We start from the raw sequence: 18,475 nt of genomic DNA, 5'->3' as shown, positions 1-18,475 counted from the left end.
CACTTTGGGAGGCTGAGGCAGGCGGATCACGAGGTCAAGAGATCGAGACTATCCTGGCCAACATGGTGAAACCCTGTCTCTACTAAAAATACAAAAATTAGCTGAGTGTGGTGGTGGATACCTGTAGTCCCAGCTACTCAGGAGGCTGAGGCAGGAGAATCGCTTGAACTCAGGAGGCAGAGGCTGCGGTGAGCAGAGATCGTGCCACTATACTCCAGCCTGGTGACAGAGCGAGACTCCGTCTCAAAAAAATAAATAAATAATAAATAAATAAATAAATAGAATATTCCAGGCCGGACTCGGTGGTTCATCCTGTAATCCCACCACTTTGGGAGGATGAGACAGGCGGATCACCTGAGGTCAGGAGTTCAAGACCAGCCTGACCAACATGGAGAAACCCCATCTCTACTAAAAATAAAAAAATTAGCAGGGCATGGTGGTACATGCCTGTAATCTCAGCTACTTGGGAGGCTGAGGCAGCAGAATCGCTTGAACCCCAGAGGCAGAGGTTGTGGTGAGCCGAGATCGGGCCATTGCACTCCAGCCTGGGCAATAAGAGCGAAACTCGGTCTCAAAAAAAAAAAAAGAAAAAGAAATAGAATATTCCAGGCCAGGCACAGTGGCTCATGCCTGTAATCCCAGCACTCTGTGAGGCCAAAGCAGGAGGTTCACTTGAGCCCAGGAGTTTGAGACCAGCCTGGGCAACATGGTGAGACCTTGTAAAATTAGCCGAGTATGGTGGTGTGGGCCTATAGTCCCAGCTACTCAGGAGGTTGAGGCAGAAGGATGATTGAGCCCAGCAGGTGGAGGATCAGGGCAGTGAGCCGTGATTGTGCCACTGTGCTCCAGCCTGGGTGAAAGAGCTAGACCCTGTCTCAAAAAAAAAAAAAAAAAAACCAGAAAAAAAGAATATTCCATTTCAGTCAGAGATCCTCTATGCTGTGTAACCACAATTCTGAATTTTCTCTTTCTTCTCCACTTGCTTTATCATTAAATTTTATGTGTTTTTGAATCTAATATACTAGTATCACGTATACATTCTTCTGTGGCTTCCTATTTTCACTCAGCATCATGGTTTTAAGATCCAGTTCATGCATAAGAGTAATGATTCATTTATTTTCTTTTTACAAATATTCCGCATATCTTACTGTGCTGAATTTTCGTATCCAGGACCATGGTGTAGCTTTCCATTTATTGAAAAGCTTTTCGTTTACCTCTTTCTTTTTTTATTTTTTCAATTATTATTGTTATTATTTTGAGGCAGGGTCTGGCTCTGTCACCCAGGCTGGAGTGCATGGAGCGATCTCAAACTCCCGGGCTCAAGCGACCCTCCCACCTTGGCCTCCCAAGTAGCTGGGACTACAGGTGGGCACCACCACACCCTGCTAGGTCTTTCCCCCCCCCCCCTTGGTATTTTGTGTAGAGATGGGGTCTCACTATGTTGCCTGGGCTGGCTTGGAACTCCTGGGCGCAAGCAATCCTCTCTCAGCCACCCCAAGTGTTGGAATTACAGGCATGAGCCATGGCCTGGAACTCCTGGACGCAAGCAATCATCCCTCGGCCACCCAAAGTGTTGGAATTACAGGCGTGAGCCACCGCGCTGGGCCAGTTTACCTTTATTTATTTATTTAGAGACAGAGTCTTGCTCTGTCGCCAAGGCTGAAGTGCAGTGGGAAGATCTCGGCTCACTGCAACCTCTGCCTCCCGCGTTCAAGCGATTCTCGCGTCTCGGCCTCCCGAGTAGCTGGGATTACAGGCGCGCGCCACCCATGCCAGGCTAATTTTTGTATTTTCAGTAGAGATGGGGTTTCACCATGTTGGCCAGGCTGGTCTCGAACTCCTGGCCTCAAGTGATCCCCCCGCCTCGGCCTCCCAAAGTGCTAGGACTACAGGCGTGAGCTACTGCGCCGGGCCGGGCCAGTTTGCCTTTTCAATAACTTTTTATAGTTTTCTTCATAAAATCTTGCATTTCTTGTACTAGATACATTCCTAGACACCTTATGTTTTCGGTTACTCTTATCAAGTACTCCTAATCTCACCCCTCGTTTCCGCTGTCGCTCTAGAGTCTGCCAATAATGAGACAGAAAAAAATTATTGAAACATGCCCGGTAATTTTCTGATTCTCCGCGTTCTAGTGGTCTTCCACTAGTTTCGGACCACTGCTGTACCCGTAGCTCCAACTGCGCGAAACTCTTCTCAGGAAGCACTGAAAATGTCGCAACACGCCCGGAGGCGGAGCCGGCACGGGCTGACGTCAAGGGCACACAACACCTCAGAGGCGGGGAGGGCGGGGCCGGTGGGGGGGACCTGCTGCTGGAAGAGCAGCGGCCCGAGCCGGGGCCATGGCGAAGCTGCTGAGCTGCGTCCTAGGCCCCCGGCTCTACAAAATCTACCGGGAGAGGGACTCTGAAAGGGCCCCGGCCACCGTCCCTGAGACGCCAACGGCAGTCACTGCCCCCCATTCCAGCTCCTGGGTGAGTCGAGTTCCTCCCCACCGAAGAACGTGGTACAGTCCAAACCCTTTACGGCCTTTTGCTCCCCAGAAGTGCCCATAATGGGAAATAAGGGGAGCCTGCTTGTCAAGCCAGTTATCCGCAAAATCTGCGCTCTGTGTGCTTCCTGAGTTAAAGTCACGCCTACGGACTGGCCGCCTCCTTTCTTTTTCGCTCTTTACCGCTTTCTCATTCCGACTGCCACTCCTTGTTCTTTCCTCTCCGCGTCCCCCCGACCCTGTGTGTCGTGGTTCGTGCCGGTCCTAGTTGAGTCTTGAGTCCCGGGAAGAGACCCTGCGCGGACTGGGGAGCCGTTGAATTTTGCTGTCAGACTCCGAATTTCCTCTTCTTCAGTGCCTCTTCATGCCTCCCCCGGCTCTGTTTTTATCTTCCCTTTACCCTCGCCTTGAATTTCAGAATGACTTTTACAGATCCTGTATCCGTCGGTCCTCCCCTCAACCCCCGCCCAACCTAGCCTGGAGACCCGAGTCATTGTATTCTGGAGAGCTGGCGGGTGGTGGTAGGCTGTTCTAAATATTCTCTTCCTTTTTATCAGTTGTCTCATTGTGTTACTGTCTCCTACAAACTGCCCGCTCCTACCCACATTCTCTTCTTAGTCAACTACTCTTATTTCTGATGCTTTTCTTTCCTTCTTAGATTGTCTAGGTGTCTTTTCTTTCTTCTCAAACTAACCCTTCTCCCCACATGCACGCGCCTGCAATCCATTTGAAACTAGGCTGTGGAAAAGGAGCAAAAATCGTCCAATGCTGCTTTCACTTTTGCTTCCAAATCCAGCTCCCTGTGTTTGTTCCCATGGTCAGGGGTGGGAAATTAGGTTCAGGGTGAGGGTGAGGAAGAGGAGTTTCTGTGGGGGCCAGGGATGTTTCAAGAGAGATAGTCAACGAGACTAGAACCAGAGGACACACAGCAGGGCTTCTGAAAGGGAAGGGAAAGGACCTGCCAGTGGGCAGGGTCCTTAAGGAGGCCATCTGTTTTGGCAGGATACGTACTATCAGCCCCGTGCCCTGGAGAAACATGCTGACAGCATCCTGGCACTGGTATGTCTACCCTGGCATCTGGGACTCTGCATCTTTCAGACCCACCTGTCCTCTTGAACTTAGCCCTCCCTAACTTGGGAGCAACAGTGCCCTGGGGTTGGGGGATGCCCTGGGCTCTGCAGCAGACCTCTCCAACACAGACACACAGGCACACTCTAAATGTGCATACTTGGCACTCCCCTTTGGTATGTAGCACTCCTTTCTCTGGGGGCAGCCTGAGCCGTAAGGAAAACATGTTTACTCTTGGGACCATCTGCAGGTGCTAAGTCCTGCAGTTCCCCAGTGACCTGTCCTCCCTGGCAACTAACCTCTTTGGCTGCAGGGACAGCTGTTCTTTCTGGCACAGTTCCTGTGGTGACGTTTGCGCATCTCTTGGGGACCAGGCCAGGGGCTGTCCTGAGCAGGGCCAATTGAAAAGGCTTGATTAACTTGAGTAGACAGAGAGACTGCCTTTAAATGTGATGGAATTATGTCTGGAGATGGAAGACATAATTCTTCCATAATTCCAGAGGAAGAAAATAGAGCCTGTACCAAATTTTCCCAGCCTCCATTACATTGACACACTACTTTTCAACAAATACTGAGCACCTACTGTATTCATGGTGTCATACACCAAATATGATATGATATCCCTCAGGTTGTCCATCTTGCTCAGAGTGTATAGTGTATGCCTGGAATGGCAGGGGTGTGTGTGTGTGTGTGTGTGTGTGTGTGTGTGTGTGTGTATGTGTGTATTGATTGCCTGTCCCTGTCTCTCTGCTGCAGGCTTCAGTATTCTGGTCCATCTCTTATTACTCCTCTCCCTTCGCCTTCTTCTACTTGTACAGGAAAGGTCAGTGTGGTTTCAAAGGTGGTGGGGTAGCAAATGGGCAGGTTGTTGGCAGATGAGCCAGCTCCCTAAAGAGGAGAGGGGACCTGTGAAGATGGCTTGGCTTCCCTCTTCCATCAGGCATCTTCTTCCTCTTAGGGTATGGCTGTTCCAAACAGGGAGTGTGGGGTGGAGGTTGGGGCTGAACTGGGAAGAGGAGCTGAGGGACATTGCGGAGAGGGTCTCACATTGTACCTCTCCCTTCCCAGGTTACTTGAGTTTGTCCAAAGTGGTGCCGTTTTCTCACTATGCTGGGACATTGCTGCTACTTCTGGCAGGTGTGGCCTGCCTCCGAGGTAGGTGGAGAGGAAACCTGGTTTGAATCTTATCTGTCACTGTCACTGGTTAAATATTAAGTACCTTGTGCAAATGCATTTTAGTGATGGGCCTCCGAGAGGGAATCATTGAGAATGGTTTAAGGCATGATCTTTTCCTTAAAAGACTTGGGTTATAAATATGAAAAAATAACTGAAAAGTAACAAAAAGGTTTGCTTTTTTTTTTTTTTAAGAGATAGGGTCTCACCATGTTGTCCAGGCTGGTCTCAAACTCCTGAACTCAAAGTGATCCTCCCACCTCAGCCTCCCGAAGTACTGGGATTATAGATGTGAGCCACTATGCCTGGCTGCTTTTATCTAGAAAAGATGCATATACCCTACAACAATTCTATATATGTATACATACTAGGAAAATTCCTGCACATGTATAAACAATATAGATGTACAAGAATACAGCATACAACATTGTTTGTAATAATCCTAAGCTGGAAACAACTCCAGTGGCTACAAATAGTAGGATGGATAAAATATGTTCTGTGTGGCCGGGCGTGGTGGCTCATGCCTGTAATCCCAGCACTTTGGGAGGCAGAGGCCAGTGGATCACGAGGTCAGGAATTTGAGACCAGCCTGACCAACATGGTAAAACCCCGTCTCTACCAAAAATACAAAAATTAGCTGGGCATGGTGGCATGTGCCTGTAATCCCAGCTACTTAGGAGGCTGAGGCAGGAGAATAGCTTGAACCTGGGAGGCAAAGGTTGCAGTGAGACGAGATTGCACTACTGCACTCCATCCTGGGCAACAGAGCAAGACTCCGTCTCAAAAAAAAAAAAAAAGTTCCGTGCAATAGCCATGCAAGAGAACACTATATAGCAATGCAAATGAACAAACCGTAGCTACGCTCAACAACGCAGATGAAGCCAGGTGCAGTGGCTCATGCCTGTAATCCTAGCAGTTTGGTAGGCTGAAGCAGGCAGATCACCAGAGGTCAGGAGTTCAAGACCAGCCTGTCCAACATGGTGAAACCCCGTCTCTACTAAACATACAAAAAAAAATTAGCCAGGTATGGTGGTGAACACCTGTAATCCCAGCTATTCGGGAGGCTGAGGCAGTAGAATTGCTTGAATCCAAGAGGCAGAGGTTGCAGTGAGCCAAGATTGCGCTACTGTACTGCATCCTGGGCAACAGAGCAAGGCTCCATCTCAGAAAAAATAAAATACAAAAAATTAACTGGGCATGGTGGCACATGCCTATAGTCTTAACTGCTTGGGAGGCTAAGGCATGAGAACTGCTTGAACCTGGGAGGCAGAGGTTGCAGTGAGCCAAGATAGCACCACTGCACTCCAGCCTGGGTGACAGAGCGAGACTCTGTCTCCAGATAAACAAAAGCAATGCAGATGAATTTCTCAAATGTTGTGTTAAATAGAAGAAGCTAACCACAAAATAATGTATGCAGTATGTTTTCATTTATATAAAATTCAAAAGGGATGCGCATGTTTGAGGTAGAACACCGAAGACAACAAGGGCATGGTTTTCTTAAAAGTTAGGAGAGTGATTACCTGGGGTGGGGGAGAACAGAATGGGGGAGAGCCCTGCTGAGAGGTGGCTGTGTTCTCTTTGTTGACGTAGGTGATAGTCACATGAATGTTTGCTTTGTATTTTTTAAACTGAATATATGTTTTATGTACATATGTTATATCTCGCAATTTAAAAAAATAAAGAGGACAGATCACCTACCCCTAGTGGGTACATAAGATGACAACCAGCTGATGGGCAATACTTCAACATGGGGGTGGTGGGGTCAGGGCTGGATGGTCGCAGTTGGGTCCAGGACCTTCTGCCTGAGGTGTTCTGCCCCCTGATCTCTGCAGGGCTGGGTTCTCTCCTCGGAGAGGACTTCCCTGACCACCCTGTCTAAAAGTAGCTCCCACTGCTCAGTTTTGTCTTAGTTTTTTATTTTATCTATTTTTAATTTAGAAAAAATACAGAAAAAATTAGCTGTGCATGGTGGCGGGCGCTTGTAATCCCAGCTATTTGGGAGGCTGTGGCAGGAGAATCACTTGAACCCGGGAGGCGGAGGTTGCAGTGAGCCGAGAGCACATCATTGCACTCCCGCCTGGGCAACAAGAGCGAAACTCTGTCTCAAAAAAAAGAAAAAAGAAAAAATACAGAAAAGTCCAGAGAACAAAATATAAAAGCCTTTTTAAATTTTTTGATGTATAGTTTTGTGATTTTTTTTTTATATATAGTTTTGTGATATTTGCTTTAAATGCTTTCTGTCAACAAAATACTAAAGCACCACAGTTAGGGTTGGAGTTCCCATTGGAATCCTTTCAGTCCCATCTTCCTCTTTCCTCAGAAGTAATAATTGTCATTTGGTGTGGGTTTTTTTTTTTTTTCTGGCACATACTTTTATGAAACATATACCTCAGTTCCTCAAGTCTAAGCTGCCATCAATTGTAAAATGAATTCTAATTTCAGAGTTTTCAAGGGTTAAAAAATATACATTTTAGAATCTATGAAATATGGTATCTATAAGCAGTATGTATTATTTTGCACATTTTACATTTTTGGCATAAATGTTGTACAAATCATTCTGCAGCACACATCATTCTCTCATCATATCGTTTTGGGGGCTACCATTGATGACACATAAAGTTCTGGTTCATTCTTGTTGTATTTTCTCTGTAGCACTTATCCCTCTCTGAAATGTTGTTTATTGTCTTCTCCTGGCTGTACCTAACCCCAACCAGAATGCCAGCTCTCTGAGAGCCAGGAGCTGTGTATCTCATTTCCTGCTGAGTCTCCTGTGTGTAGTACGGTGCCTGTCTGACACACGACACCTGCCAAGTCAGTGAGGAGAGAAGTTAGGGTTTGAGGTGGCTCAGCAGTGAAAGGAGAGTGGATGCAATCACTGACTGTGTAAGTGAAAAGAGAGAGGAGAGAGAGTCAGCACTGAGAGTTGCTTCTGCTTCAGAAAGGAAAGCAGAAAGGAGGCAGGAGAGGAACTGTTCAGGAATTGGAAGGAGTCAAGGATGGGCCCAGGAAGCAGAGGCAGGAAGAATCTTGAGGGACAGGGAGAATGCTGAGTAGTACAGTTGAAGAGAATGAGGATAGAAGAGTCAGGAATTCAGTGAGGAAGTAATTATGGGCAGGAGTCAGAGACTCTGAAGCCAGATGGCAAGGGGCTAGAATATACAGAAAAGAGGCAGAAAGCAAACATTGGAGAAGAGTGGCAGTGAAAAATAGAGAAATTTGATATTCGCAAGGGAGAATAGTATTATATGATAGTGTTTAATAGTGTCATATAATAGGTTATATGACAGTGTTTAAAGACTGAGGAAGAGGAACATTCTGGAAGATGGTAGGTTAAGGATTGTCTATAAAGACACAAACTGCAGAAGCTAGGGAGAAGAAGCATCCTGTAGCCAGTTGCTGGATTTGGAGGAAGGGGGTTGGCTCACATCTATTTCTCCGCATCCTATTCCCTCAGTTCCTTTTTCTTTCACTTTTTCTTACAGGGCCTTCTTCTAGCCCATCTCCAATTCTTTTCCTAAAACCTAGGCTTTCTGCTTCCCAGTTTTCCTAGCACTGTTTCCTGTCCTTTTTCTACCAGGCATTGGCCGCTGGACCAACCCCCAGTACCGGCAGTTCATCACCATCTTGGAAGCAACACATCGGAACCAGTCTTCAGAAAACAAGGTGAGAGGCCCTAGGAAAAGTGCCACACAGGCACCCAATAGCAGCTTTCTCAGTTGTCCCTCAGAGCACCAGACACTGACTTCTGCAGGAAGAGGAGGTGTGTTTTACCACCCACCACACTGGGTGTTTGCTTGCACATTGCTGTATCCCTTCTCACCTCCATTAGTGAACTGTCCACCTGAGGAATTTTTCCTCCCTACCTCTTCTAATGGAATATTCTGCTAGAACAATCTTCCCCCTCCCTCACCTGTAAGAACTGGCTAAACTAGAAACATTCCACAATGTTTCTTTTTTCTTTTTCTTTTTCTTTTTTTTTTTGAGATGGAGTTTCGCTCTTGTTGCCCAGGCTGGAGTGCAATGGCACGATCTCGGCTCACTGCACTCTCCGCCTCCCAGGTTCAAGTGATTCTCCTGTCTTAGCTTCCTGAGTAGCTAGGATTACAGGCACGCACCACCCACACCCGCTAATTTTTGTATTTTTTGTAGAGACGGGGTTTCACCATGTTGGCCAGGCTGGTCTCCAACTCATGACCTCAGGCGATCTGCCTGCCCCGGCCTCCCAAAGTGCTGGGATTACAGGCGTGAGCCACCACTCCTGGCCTCTTTTTTTTTTTTTTTTTCTTTGAGACAGAGTCTCACTCTTACTCAGGCTGGAGTATAGTGGTACAATCTCAGTTTACTACAACCTCCAACTCCCGGGTTCAAACAATGCTCATGCCTCAGCCTCCTGAGTAGCTGGAATTACAGGTGCACACCACCACGCCCAGTTAATTTTTTGAGACGGAGTCTCGCTCTGTCGCCCAGGCTGGAGTGCAGTGGCGCCATCTCAGCTTACTGCAAGCTCTGCCTCCCAGGTTCATGCCATTGTCCTGCCTCAGCCTCCCGAGTAGCTGGGACTACAGGCGCCTGCCACCACGCCCGGCTAATTTTTTGCATTTTTAGTAGAGACGGGGTTTCACCATGTTAGCCAGGATGGCCTTGATCTCCTGACCTTGTGATCCGCCTGCCTCGGCCTCCCAAAGTGCTGGGATTACAGGCGTGAGCCACCGTGCCTGGCCAATTTTTGTATTTTTAGCAGAGACAGGGTTTCATCATGTTGGCCAGGCTAGTCTTGAACTCCTGACTGCAGACGATCTGCCTGCCTTGGCCTTCCAAAGTGCTGGGATTATAGGTGTGAGCCACTGTGCCTGGCCCACAGTGTTTCTTTTTTTTTCTTTTGAGATGGAGTTTCGCTCTTGTTGCCCAGGCTGGCATGCAATGGCATGATTCCAGCTCACTGCAACCTCCGCCTCCTGGGTTCAAGCGATTCTCCTGCCTCAGCCTCCCAAGTAGCTGGGATTACAGGCATGCGCCACCACGCCCAGCTAATATTGTATTTTTAGTAGAGATGGGGTTTCGCTGTGTTGGTCAGGCTGGTCTCAAACTCCTGACCTCAGGTGATCCACCTGCCTTGGCCTCCCAAAGTGCTGGGATTACAGGTGTGAGCCACTGCACCCAGCCCACAATGTTTCTTAGAAGGTAGTTTTCTCTGTATCACAGCAGCTCAGTTCTATAAATGTTTAATTTTGTTGTATGCATTGAATACCATGCTATCCTTGTTTGTGGATGGGACAAGGTGGACAGGTATGTCCACTCCTATGCCTGGGAGTACAGCATGGTGCCAGGAGGGAGAAAAGCTAGGGCTCAGTGTCTTGGGAATTATGCCAAGCCGGCTGGTGCTGGACTGTGATTATCTTTGAGGATGGGCTTTGGGGCCCCATAAAGCTCTTTTCTGTTATGGGAGGTTTCTAGGATCAAACAGCTATGACCACCATCATCACATTCCTGGCTACTCCACACTATGGAGCTGCGTAATGATGCCCTGTACTATGCTACTGGCTGAAGCATTTGGCACACACCCTTTCTGATCCTCACAACAGCTGAGTGAGGTGGCATTATTACCTTTATTTGTAAATGTGAGAAAACAGAGGCAAAAAGAGGTTAAGTGACCCATTCGGAGTCATAGAGCAAGAAAGTGGCTAAGTCCAGATTTGAGAGCAGGTCTGAGCAAAGCCTGCCTGAAATTTGCTTTTATTCATCTTGTTTTGTTTTGCCATTTACCTTTTTGTATAATTTTTCTATTGCTCTCTGTTAGTCAAATTATTTTTGAAATGTCAAAAAATTTCTGTGCAGAAAATAAAAACCCTCAAAATAGAGTGCTAGGAGCTCAGGGGGTGGGGGACAAATACAGTCAAGTATTAAGACACAGCTAGGCCGGGCGCGGTGGCTCACACCTGTAATCCCAGCACTTTGGAAGGCCGAGGCGGGTGGATCACGAGGTCAGGAGATCAAGACCATCCTGGCTAACATGGTGAAACCCCGTCTCTGCTAAAGGTACAAAAATTAGCTGGGCATGGTGGTGGCAGGCACCTGTAGTCCCAGCTACTTGGAGGCTGAGGCGGGAGAATGGCGTGAAGCCGGGAGGCAGAGCTTGCAGTGATCCGAGATCGCGCCACTGCACTCCAGCCTGGGCGACAGAGTGAGACTCCATCTCAAAAAAAAAAAAAAAAAAAAAAAAAAAAGACACAGCTCCCACTGCCGTCAAAAAACGTTGGAGCTGGTGAGGTGGTTCATGCCTATAATCCCAGCACTTTCGGAAGCCAAGGCAGGAGGATCGCTTCAGCCCAGGAGTTGGAGACCAGCCTGGGCAACATAGTAAGACCTTGTCTCTAAAGAAAATTTTAAAAATTAGCTGGGCATGGTAGCACATGTCTGTAGTCCCAGCTACTCCAGAGGCTAAGGTAGGAGGATCACTTGGGCCTGGGAGTTTGAGGCTGCAGTGAGCTATGATTGTACCAACTGCATTCCAGCCTGGGCAACAGCACGAGACCCTGCCTCAAAAAAAAAATAAAAGAAAAAAAGGCATGTGGACTGGCTCAGTGGGGTGGCCCGAGGCTCGGATGGGCTGTAGGACAACACTGATCCATGGCTGCAGGAGTTGAGGAAGGGATGTAGTTGTGAGGATGGAAGTCAGAGCTTCCTTCAAGGGGTGGCCCCACATGGCAGAGGAGCCCACTGTGGGCGTGACTTCCCTCCTCTCTGTCTCACTCAACCTTGGGTCTGTCAGTGTGATCTGCTGGGAGATTTCTAAGCTTCTAAGACAGCACCCTATAAGGGACCCAGGTGGGGAATAGACCGTGACTAGCCAGCGGCCCCTACTACCCGTCACTCAAAAGCACTAGCACCTTCAGCCACTCCTCCTGAGGGTGGGTCAGGCTTAGTTTTTTAGAAAAGCAGAGTGTTAGGTTCTTAGCTTGGAAGAGGGCAGACAGGCCAGTCCTGATACCTGATGGGGCATACCATCTCCCCTGATTTTCTGGTTCTGTTAGAATTTTCCATCTGAGAATTGGGAGGGTATTGACCTCTGCTTGGTTTCCCCATGATGTGTGGAGATCAGACCCCTGGATAACGAAGGTGTTGTTGAGGGTGGGTAGGAGAGCCTCCCCTGAGTTCTCAGTACCCCTTTGCCTCTCGTGCCCACTGCAGAGGCAGCTTGCCAACTACAACTTTGACTTCCGGAGCTGGCCAGTCGACTTCCACTGGGAAGAACCCAGCAGCCGGTGAGGCCCCAGTTCTTTTGCTGTATCTCTCCCCTTAGAACCATTCCAGAAAATCTCTGCTCTGCCCTGTCCCCCCACCTCCATGCCCTCTCAGGTCACAGTGCCTGCCTTCCAATGCCATTATGTCGTTCCTAGACCCCACTGTTCTCCAGACCTCAGACATCCAGCTTGCTGCTCCTGACCCTATCCTTCCCTGCATCTTTCCCTTCCTCAGGAAGGAGTCTCGAGGGGGCCCTTCCCGCCGGGGTGTGGCCCTGCTTCGCCCAGAGCCCCTGCACCGGGGGACAGCAGACACCCTCCTCAACCGGGTTAAGAAGCTGCCTTGTCAGATCACCAGGTGGGAAACAGCAGCGAGGAGAGGCCCACTGGGGTGGAGGGGCCATTTCAGGAGTGCTCTGGGAGTGGGCGCTCCATTGTAAAATAGCTGTCTCTCATTGGGCCTAGTGCTGTATGGTTTGTGTAGATCATTTATGGCAAAGTCATTTTTATCCATATTTATGTTTGAAGAAAAGAGGCTCAGAGAGGTCTGGAGTCTCAAATGTAGTAAGTGAAGAACTGGGATATGAACAAAAGCTCCTTCAGTGAGGCTGAGAAGGAGCAGTGGGGGTGGGGTGGGGGTGGGGAGGACACACACTTGTAGCTAGGGCAGGCTCTGGTAGCATCTGTGTACCCATCGTGGCCCCTCTGCCCTGTTGTTATTCCACCTTGGCTCCGGGCCCCTGTGCGCCTCAGTGTCTGCACCTGTGATGAACCTGCCCTGCAAGGTTGCTGAGGAGATTAAGTAAGGTAACATGTTCTGAAGGGCTCCTGCCTTGCCTGGGTGCTTGAGAGCACATGGTAAATCCCAAATAAAGCTCAGTCGTGGGTACTGATGATGTCAGAAGGAACGGAAATAACCACCTATATCTTACAGTGGAACAGACACTGGGAATTTTCTTTTGCTGGGAGTTAGGAGGCAGCTTCTAGAATACCAAGGAACAGGGTGGACTTAGTGGTTGGTTGTTGACAGTGTGCTAATTAGTCAGGGAGGCAAGCCATATTTGAGGTTTTGAATTATAACCATCATTTTTTAAAGTATTATTTATTTGGGGACCTTTAATATGTTGTACTTATATTTTAACAGAATCATAATCTGATGATAACTTTGCATTTACTTATTACGTATAGACAGTTACATCATAAAACTCTGAGAATTCTGTACATACAGGATATGTGTGCACTGAGCCACAATATAAAATGTTTATCTTACAAAGGTTGCAGTAAGAAAAGTTTGAAAAACACTAGCCTGGTACATATTTCATTAAGGCTTGAAAGAGGAAAGTAAAGCTGTGAAGGTCAGGGGTAAAGCAGGCCTTACAGTCTGTGAGTGCTAGGGCTAGGATGGTCCCCAGCACAGTCCCCAGGCCTCACCAGGGTTGGGGTTTGTTAACCTGTGTTCCCCACAGCTACCTGGTGGCACACACCCTAGGGCGCCGGATGCTGTATCCAGGCTCTGTGTACCTGCTGCAGAAGGCCCTCATGCCTGTGCTGCTGCAGGGCCAGGCCCGACTGGTGGAAGAGGTGAGGCTTCCCTGCCCGCACATCCCCTAAAGCCCTCCCCTCTCACCCCCACCCACCCCGCCCCACCCCGCCCCACCCCTGTGATGTGGCCTCCTGACCCTTGCATCTTGGCCATTGCGTCTTCCGTACTCAGTGTAATGGGCGCCGGGCAAAGCTGCTGGCCTGTGATGGCAATGAGATTGACACCATGTTTGTGGACCGGCGGGGGACAGCTGAGCCCCAGGGACAGAAGCTGGTAAGAGGGAGCAGAGAGCCCAGAGGTGGGGTGAGTGTGAGGAAGGCAGTAGAGGTCTGGGGACCCCAATGCTATAGCACCTCCCTGAAGGAACCACTACTGGGGTTAATCTCATGTCCTAGCTCCACGCTAAAGACCTTGTGATGTAGTGAAACCCTGTGATAGAGAAACAGATGAAGTAGGAGAGACGTTCAAGGACGAGAAACTAATATTAATAGTTACCACTTTGACAGCACTTCACACTTATATATATTTAATTCTCATATATATATGAAGCATATATATTTAATTCTCAAAACAATCCCGTGAGATAGATACTGCTTATATTAGCCCGTTTTACAGGAGATGAAACTGGGGCACAGAAAACCTTTCCTGGACCTCACAGTAAGTGGTAGAGCTGGTATTTGGACCCAGGCAGCCTGGCCTCAAAGTCTCCTACCTCCATGAAGCAGCCGTGGAAAGAGCGCTAAGCCAGGAGTCTAGGGAGCTGGGTTCTAGTCCTGGCTCTGCCCATCTGTTATGAGAGTTCATGCAAATCCCACCATTCGTGGGTTTCAGCTTGGGGCGCCATGGCATTACAGTTTATCTGACCATAAGACTGGAGCTCAGAGAGGGATAGGGAGAGCAATCAGCATACCACACAATAGCAATGGTCACAGAAGATAACAGACCCGAAAACGAGAAAGGAAAAACATCTCCATAGTCCCCTTCCTGAGAGAGATCCAGCTGGTAATCTTCCAAGGAAAAGACATGGCTGGGTGGTCGAGCAGGTCAGCCTCTGAGGAGTATTTGTAATCCCTTTGCTTCTCCTCTTATGGACCCTGTGGAATGAGAAGCTTCCATTCCCCTTGGAGAAAACAGAAACCTGCCCTTTCCTCTTCCCTGCAAAGCTCTTCATGGGCTGCCCTCACTGCCCAAAGGGAGTTTTTCAGTCCCAACTTGGCCCCCTAGCCCTTCCTTCCTGCCTCCTTCCTAGGTGATCTGCTGTGAGGGGAATGCTGGGTTTTATGAGGTGGGCTGCGTCTCCACGCCCCTGGAAGGTAGGACGGTGACTCAGCCTCCTTATCTCTGCCCTTTGAAAGGGAATGTCCCTACCTCCCACACTGACCTGACCTCCCCTGGCCTCTGCTTTCTCTGGGTGAGGTTTTGAGTCTCTCAGCTTTAGGGAAAAGTCCACTTGCCATTTGCTTTGATAACCTTACATCCCTCCCCTGGCCTGTGTCCCTAGCTATTATGCTTTTCATTCTGTTCCATTCCCCCACCACACACCCCACACAATCACATGCTGCTCCCTGTGCTGCCTCAGAACCTCTGGTGTCATCTCCTATTTCTGGGAAGGCTTGGAGTTATTTGCATCTAAGCTGGGGGGTACTTCTGCTCTTCCTTCCCCCAGGGATGGAGAAAGGGGTGTGGGCCACAAGGTCTCAGTCCCTCCTCCCCCTGTGTTACAGCTGGATATTCAGTCCTGGGCTGGAATCATCCAGGCTTTGCTGGAAGCACGGTGAGACCATCTCAGGAATCCCTTCCTTTTCCTGAATTATGTCTGTTTCCCTCTGGTCAGCCATTGGAGGGAGGAGAGGGGCTGTGGATTTCTTGAAGGCCTCCCACTCACCTGAGGGCTGGGGTCTAGGAGGTTGTGAAGGCAGCATTGGGAGCCATGCCCCCATCCCTACAGTGCGGGGCTAGCAGGAGAGGAGGAGGTAGATCTCATTGTACACATCCGTCTTCTGGAGAGAACAACCTCTCCTACCATCCCTTCCTTCTACACCTTCTCTGCCTGTCATAGGTGGCTGCAGGAGGGGTCCACGTTGGGAGGGACAGGTGAGCTGGCCTTTGGTGCTGACACACTCCTGACTTTGCCCTTCCTCCTGCAGGGGGTGCCATTCCCGCAGAATGAGGCTAATGCCATGGATGTGGTGGTCCAGTTTGCCATCCGCCGCCTGGGCTTCCAGCCCCAGGACATCATCATCTACGCCTGGTCCATCGGCGGCTTCACTGGTACCAGCCTCCCTCCCATCCCCCACTGTAGACACATTCATGACCACCCAGCCCCACCCGGGAGAGGTGGGGAAATGGGGTGGGGTGGAGGCTTAAGGAAGAAGAGAGAGGAAGTAGAATCTCTGAGTGGGCCTGGAAGAAGCTATCCTATTTGCATACACTTCACCTTTCCTTCCCCTCTTGTGCCCAGTCATTAAAAGGAAAAGCAGACCCAGGTCCTGGGTGGGGAGATCAGGGAAAGTGAATGTTTCCTGCCCATTATCTTCAGTGCACTATCTCCAGTGTTCTATCCCCATCCTCTCCAGATAGTTCCCTAACCAAGTGAAGTAGGTTAAGAAAAAAACAAGGGATAACATAGGGGGAATGGGGTTGGCCTATAGGGTCAGTGGGATGAGAGCATGGGTGGTGGGGAGAAAGGAGCCTTTCTCAGTTCTTACTCTTCTTCCCTGCCCTGGTACCAGCCACGTGGGCAGCCATGTCCTACCCGGATGTTAGTGCCATGATCCTGGATGCCTCCTTTGATGACCTGGTGCCCTTGGCCTTGAAGGTCATGCCAGACAGCTGGAGTGAGTGCAGCTCCCAGGCCTGCCCTTCCTGGGAAGGGGTGGGCTGGAACTGGGAACTGTTCTGAGATGGCTCCCTTTTCTTGGGTGGGGAGTAAGTCACCCCATTGTTGGAAGCAGGAGGACTCCTTTGTCTGGGGGCCTCAGTTTTCTTTCTCCGTGAATAGTGAGGACCTTTATGTTGGGCAAGGGCTTTGTCTCTGCCATCCCTTCACCTTTATCCCACTCTAGGGGGCCTGGTGACCAGGACCGTGAGGCAGCATCTCAATCTAAACAACGCGGAGCAGCTGTGCAGGTGAGGGCCGGCCAGTGTCCGGCATTGAACACCTGCCCCCCATACAGCTCTGCTGGGCGCTCAAACCCTGAAACTAGTACTAAAGTGCAAGTTGGTAAAAGGCCACTGGCTCACATCCTGAGTGACCCTGCCACCACCTCAACTGGCCTAACCCCTCCCAGGTCCCCTGGGACTCTGGACCACCTCAGGATCTGGCAACCAAAGGGTTAAGGCCTGGCACAGCAGGGGTCTCCCAGCAGGGCCAGACTGAACCATGCCCCTTAAATAATCCCCTCTCACCCCTGAGTGAAGGGCTAGGTCAAGGGCTGTGCTGTAGCAAGGGGAGGGTAAGAATGCTACCAGTGCAGGGATAGGGGTGGGCCAGTTGTCACCCGTCTCCCTCTGAGCTCTCCCTTCCCACTGCTCTGTTCTCTGAAGATACCAGGGTCCTGTACTGCTGATCCGGAGAACCAAGGATGAGATCATCACCACCACGTGAGTGCGTGGGAATCTCGGCCCTCAGGAACCCCAGAGATGGCCAGGAACTTGTCCCTTCTACCTCTGCCCACCAGAAACCTGGGTATCTAGACCCTTCCTCCTAACCTCCAGCCCCTCCAGGGTACATTCTTCTTACCCCCAGGGTTCCTGAGGACATCATGTCCAACCGAGGCAATGACCTCCTGCTGAAGCTCCTGCAGCATCGGTGAGAGCCAGGGTGTGTGCGCGCTGGGGGCAGTGTACACACACAGATACTGATACCAGCACAGGGAAGGAGGGAGGAAGGTTCAGGGATGGTGAATGAAAAAAAATCAGCCCTGACCTGTCCTGGCACTTCCTCCGTAGGTATCCCCGGGTGATGGCAGAGGAGGGTCTTCGAGTGGTGAGGCAGTGGTTGGAGGCCTCCTCACAGCTGGAGGAAGGTGAGAAGGGATCCAGTGAGGCTTGGGGCGGGGGCCCAGCAAGGTCAGGTTGCTGACTGGCTGTCATCTCTCTCCCTGACCAGCCTCAATTTATAGCCGATGGGAGGTGGAAGAGGACTGGTGTCTGTCTGTCCTCCGCTCCTACCAGGCAGAACACGGGCCCGACTTCCCCTGGAGCGTGGGTAAGGAGCTCCTGGGGCAGGAGAGAGGGTGGGAAGGGCCTAGGAAGGGGATGAATACCCAGATGTGTGGCCTATTTTGAGCACCTCCTCTCTGCAGGGGAGGACATGAGTGCAGATGGACGGCGGCAGCTGGCTTTGTTTCTGGTGAGCTAAGGAGTGGGAAGTGGGAAGGGTTCTTGAATGGCCAGGGCTCACACAGGGGGACTGGGGATACCCTATAAGCATTGGAAGTGGCAGCTTTTGTAGAGTGGGTGGTGGATGCGGAAGTGGAGGGTGGGGAGGGAGTCCAGTGGCTGCCCCTCCCAACAGTGCTCTGTACCCTACCTGTCCCACCTCCTTTCCTCAGGCTCGGAAGCATCTGCACAACTTTGAGGCCACTCACTGCACCCCACTCCCAGCCCAGAACTTCCAGATGCCCTGGCACCTCTAGGGACCAACTGGGACTCATTATGGAAGAATGGGGTGAGAGGAGACATGAGGAAAGACCCTCTTATTTGTGATTCTCTGTGTTCATGTTGCTGTTTATAGTTTGTGGAAAGTGGGGGACCATCCCCCTTCTCACCACTGTTCCTCTTGCACGTTTCCCCTCATTCATGTGGCTGTACTTAACCTTCTCCAACATACATCCTGCATTACATGAATGGATTATTCCTAATAATTAATAAAAAGGTATTTTTTCTACTATCTGGCTAATTGTATAACTTCTCAAGTGTCCAGGGAGCCAGGGGCAGGTAGTGGGGAGAGCAGAG

The 18,475-nt window shown here is 49.9% G+C and overlaps 1 protein-coding gene across 2 annotated transcripts; it reads left to right on the top strand.

Annotated features, from left to right (window-relative positions):
• Positions 1 to 2,187: 2,187 nt before the first annotated feature.
• Positions 2,188 to 18,410, top strand: ABHD16A (abhydrolase domain containing 16A, phospholipase). Of its 2 annotated transcripts, XM_003831556.5 has the most exons (20): positions 2,188 to 2,474; positions 3,494 to 3,550; positions 4,316 to 4,382; positions 4,628 to 4,714; positions 8,310 to 8,395; positions 11,921 to 11,994; positions 12,209 to 12,331; positions 13,440 to 13,554; positions 13,688 to 13,789; positions 14,766 to 14,829; positions 15,241 to 15,290; positions 15,664 to 15,787; positions 16,249 to 16,353; positions 16,582 to 16,645; positions 17,063 to 17,119; positions 17,265 to 17,327; positions 17,468 to 17,544; positions 17,628 to 17,726; positions 17,824 to 17,870; positions 18,073 to 18,410. In XM_003831556.5, the coding sequence occupies exons 1-20, from the start codon at positions 2,343 to 2,345 to the stop codon at positions 18,154 to 18,156; spliced, it is 1,677 nt and encodes a 558-aa protein (XP_003831604.5). In that variant the 5' UTR covers positions 2,188 to 2,342; the 3' UTR covers positions 18,157 to 18,410. The 2 variants fall into 2 exon arrangements, with proteins under 2 accessions (XP_003831604.5, XP_003831605.1); XM_003831557.7 differs by lacking the exons at positions 2,188 to 2,474; positions 3,494 to 3,550; positions 4,316 to 4,382 and adding an exon at positions 2,805 to 3,012.
• Positions 18,411 to 18,475: the final 65 nt, after the last annotated feature.

This window comes from Pan paniscus, chromosome 5 (assembly GCF_029289425.2).
Source record: "Pan paniscus chromosome 5, NHGRI_mPanPan1-v2.0_pri, whole genome shotgun sequence".
Taxonomy (NCBI): Eukaryota; Metazoa; Chordata; class Mammalia; order Primates; family Hominidae; genus Pan; species Pan paniscus.
Note: the sequence above shows the minus strand (reverse complement) of the source record. Positions and strands in the feature narration are given on the sequence as shown.

What these genes read in the sequence shown, in the direction of transcription:
- ABHD16A (XM_003831556.5), top strand. Translation starts at nt 2,343, where the DNA reads ATGGCGAAGCTGCTGAGCTGCGTCCTAGGCCCCCGGCTCTACAAAATC. An exon ending in CTGACAGCATCCTGGCACTG is followed by an intron (nt 3,551 to 4,315) that starts GTATGTCTACCC and finishes TCTCTGCTGCAG; the next exon opens with GCTTCAGTATTCTGGTCCAT. An exon ending in CTTCTACTTGTACAGGAAAG is followed by an intron (nt 4,383 to 4,627) that starts GTCAGTGTGGTT and finishes CTCCCTTCCCAG; the next exon opens with GTTACTTGAGTTTGTCCAAA.